The sequence below is a fragment of the Tupaia chinensis genome, unplaced genomic scaffold, assembly GCF_000334495.1.
Source record: "Tupaia chinensis unplaced genomic scaffold, TupChi_1.0 Scaffold144123_1, whole genome shotgun sequence".
Lineage (NCBI taxonomy): Eukaryota > Metazoa > Chordata > Mammalia > Scandentia > Tupaiidae > Tupaia > Tupaia belangeri.
Genome location: NW_006203978.1, coordinates 30777 through 34209, shown reverse-complemented (window position 1 = coordinate 34209; position 3433 = coordinate 30777). Strand labels below are relative to the sequence as shown.

The following is a 3433-nucleotide window of genomic DNA, read 5'->3' as shown; positions in this document are numbered from 1 at the left end:
AAAGTTAGAAATCACCCCCCAGGGGGGATGGCCACGCCACAATCCCTTCTCCTCCATTCTCCTCTCGGGATCTTGGGCACACATGCACACACGCCCAACGTGAGTTTTAAGCCACCGGATTCAGGATGCGAACTGCGGTCAACTACGTGGGAGTCCAGCAACATAACCATTACGCTAACTGCTGGTCCCGGCCCCTTTTGCTGTTTCTGATCTCAAGCCTCTGGACACCCTTGCAGCCCTGCAGCCAGTCCCCTCCTAGACAAACTAGATTCCTCCAAGATCCTCAAGGGCAGATCTTTAGCAGGAGAGTTCAGATGCCCCTCTCTTGCTTCCCCGATGCCCGTTGCCTCCCCCAAGAGCTCCCAGTAGGAGGCTTCAACTGACCTCCAGTACTGAGCCCTGGCCCTGGCCCCAGACAACCTACTCTAAGACCCTCCTCTCAGATGCTGCCCTGTTCACAGCCCCCATGGTCCCTGGTCTCCCGGTGAATAGGATAGCAGGGTGCTTCCTCCAGGTATTCTAACAAGTCCCTTCTTCTCACCCTCCCTGGCTGACTCCACAGTGGACCCCGTGGACATGGAGAGCACTCGCATGGACTCCAACTTTGGCCTGGCTGGGCTCCCTGGCTCCCCCAAGAAGCGGGTCCGTATTGAATGCAAGTGTGGGACTGAATCCTGCCGCAAATACCTCTTCTAGCCCTTAGAAGTCTGAGACCAGACTAACCAAAGGGGCCTGAAGCTGCCTTCCCTGATTCCCACCGTTGCCCTCCAGCTAAGGAATGACTACCAGGGCCTCTGCCTGCCCCACCTGCTCCACATTCCGGGCTGTGGTGAGGACCCACTGCAGGAGTCCCCATTCCCTCTCCCAGCCCTGCTCATGGGTTGTACTTAGAAACCCCGCCTACCTTCAGAAGTAATTTTTTTGACATCACAACTTTCTGCAGTTGGGATTCATGACCTATCAAGGAGATCCAAGTTGTGCGCCACAGCCCAGTCCCAACAGAGAAAGATGTTTGTCTTTGCACCTGCTTCTGCCTGGAGCTTAAGGGGTCTGTTGCAGGCCTCCTCCTTACTGCCCCAAGGGTATGGGGAAGCCACCCCAGGGCAGGCAGACATCAGAGTCCATAGTCATGGCCTGCCAAACAGCTGGTTCCCTAGCCACAGAAACTTTGTGCTAGTGAAAAAAGGGAGGGGGACTTCAGGGCTGGGGGCTGAGGCTTGCCTACAGTACTGGATCGTGTTGGCCCCAAGAGCAGTTATGTCTCTGCTTCAGGGCTGCACATCTAAGAAGGGGACACCCACATGCCACTAGAAGGGCAGTAGGTGTCCACAGCCCACTAAGAGGAAGGCAGCCCAGGTTTTGTCAGCCCTGGAGATGGGCTGGGACTGAACTCTGCCTTCAGGGAGTATAGAGGCTCAGGGTTCTGGAAGCCCTGATCTAAGGTGTGATGACTGCTGGGACTACTCAGAGCTGGAACCAAGACCTAGGTGGCCTGTAGATAGCACTTAGGATGATAATGTGCATTGATAGGGTGCTGATGAGGTGCCAGGCACAGCACAGAGCACCTGGTCCACGTGGATTGTCTCAGGGAAGCCTTGAAAACCACGGAGGTGGATCCCAGGGGAGGCTCATACAGCAGAAAGGCCAAGAGTGGGTGAAGGGTTTACCTACTCAGATACCATGAGGCAAGAAGGAAGCTCCTGTCACCTCCAGGCCCCAGCCGTTTGCACTCACTCTGGGTCCACTGGTTTCGAAAGTTACCTGCCTACAGATGTACAAAAGGCGAAGGTTCTGATGGCTGCCTCGCCCCTTGCTCCCCTGCCCCCTGTGAAGTCTTCTTTAGGAAGACTTTCCTGACTACCTGTGTCTGGAGTGTCCCAACGTGAGACTGTGTGCCCTGCTACCAGATGCCAGATCTGTGTGTGTCTGTGTGTCCGTCCTGCCCACCCCTGCCCAGACCAACCTTCAGGCATGGACTGAATCTGGTTCTTTTCTTGTATACCCCTTGGCCCTACCCAGCTTGGAGTGGGCATCAATAAAGTGAGTGAGTGAATAAGCCAAGGTGTGGGGGATTGAGGACCTTGTGTAGGAGGGGGGGTGGGGGTTGCTCAGGAAGATGTGTTCCTCAAATCTTAGCCATTGGAGACTAATTCTCCCAATTTCAGTCCCCATAGCACACCACTTATGTCATCCTCTGCATAACATCTTGACCTAAAATAAGCTTGTTTTATACTTAACTTTTTAAAGGATTTGACCATATGACATGAGCACTCACCAGAGAGAGAGACAGAGACGGTGAGAGGAAAAGTGAGAAATCACCTCTCGGAGGGATGGCCACACTGCAATCCCTTCTTCATTCTCCTCCTGGGATTTTGAGCACACCCACACACATTCCAGACATGATTTTCAAGCTGCCAGGTCCAAGACTCAAACCCCAGTCAGCTTTGTGGGAGTCCAGCACCTTAGCCACTGTCACCTGCTAGCCTCTATACTTAAATTTTAAAATGCACTTAAAAAGCAAACTAGGGGGAACCAGCAGTTAGTGTAATGGCTATGTCGCTGGACTCCCACGTAGTCGACCGCGGTTCGTGTCCCGGACCCGGTGGCTTAAAACTCACGCCGGGCACGTGTGCGTGCGTGCCCAAGATCCCGAGAGGAGAATGGAGGAGAAGGGATTGCGGCGTGACCATCCCCCCTGGGGGATGATTTCTCGCTTTCTGTCTCTATGTCTCTCTCTGTCTGGCGAGCGCACGCGCCCTACAGTGAAAATCTCTCAAAAAAAAAAAGCAAACTAGAGCCAGTCACAGTGGCATGTGCTGCAGATGCACTGTGTTCTCTAGACTTGGGCTGCATGGGAAGCCCAAGTTCAATTCCTGGTCCAGTCTAAAGGCTGGGTGCAGTGGCATATGCACCTATAATCTCAGCAGTTTGGGAGACAGGCAGGGAGGTTGTGAGCTCCAGGCCAGCCTGGGTAGCAAAGCACGACTGTTGGAACAAGAGCCAGGTGTGGTGGTGCACACCTGTAGTCCTGCTGGGAGACTGAGGCAGAAGAGCAACAGTGAGACACTGTCTTATGAAAAATAGGCAAACTAAATCCATTGCTATCTAAATGGACCATTATCACTTACCATAAACAAAAAGCCGACCAAATAACTACAGTGAAAATCCAGAAATGTGACAAAATTCTAACTGGACCCTCCCTGCCCTTAGAGACAACTCAAAGCCTGTCTACTGCATTCAAAAAGAAAAGTGTATGCGAGCTAAGGAAGCTTTTTCTGCAAATATTTATTGAGCACCTATATATGCCAGGATATAAGGTGGAGAACAAAGGTGTGACACTTCAAGTACACTGGCTTTCATTATCCTTCAGCCTGAATGTAAGCCCATGCTCCAGTTTTGCTCAGAGACCTCACATGTTGTGACACAGATATTC

General features: G+C 52.4%; 1 protein-coding gene across 1 annotated transcript in view; it reads left to right on the top strand.

The window, feature by feature from the left end:
* Nucleotides 1-2053, top strand: part of SUV39H1 (SUV39H1 histone lysine methyltransferase) — a 14667-nt gene extending 12614 nt beyond the window's left edge. Inside the window, exon 5 of the mRNA XM_014583167.2 lies at nt 563-2053. Coding sequence (XP_014438653.1) covers nt 563-696 — 134 coding nt within the window. The 3' untranslated portion in view covers nt 697-2053. The remainder of the gene's footprint in view (nt 1-562) is intronic.
* Nucleotides 2054-3433: the final 1380 nt, after the last annotated feature.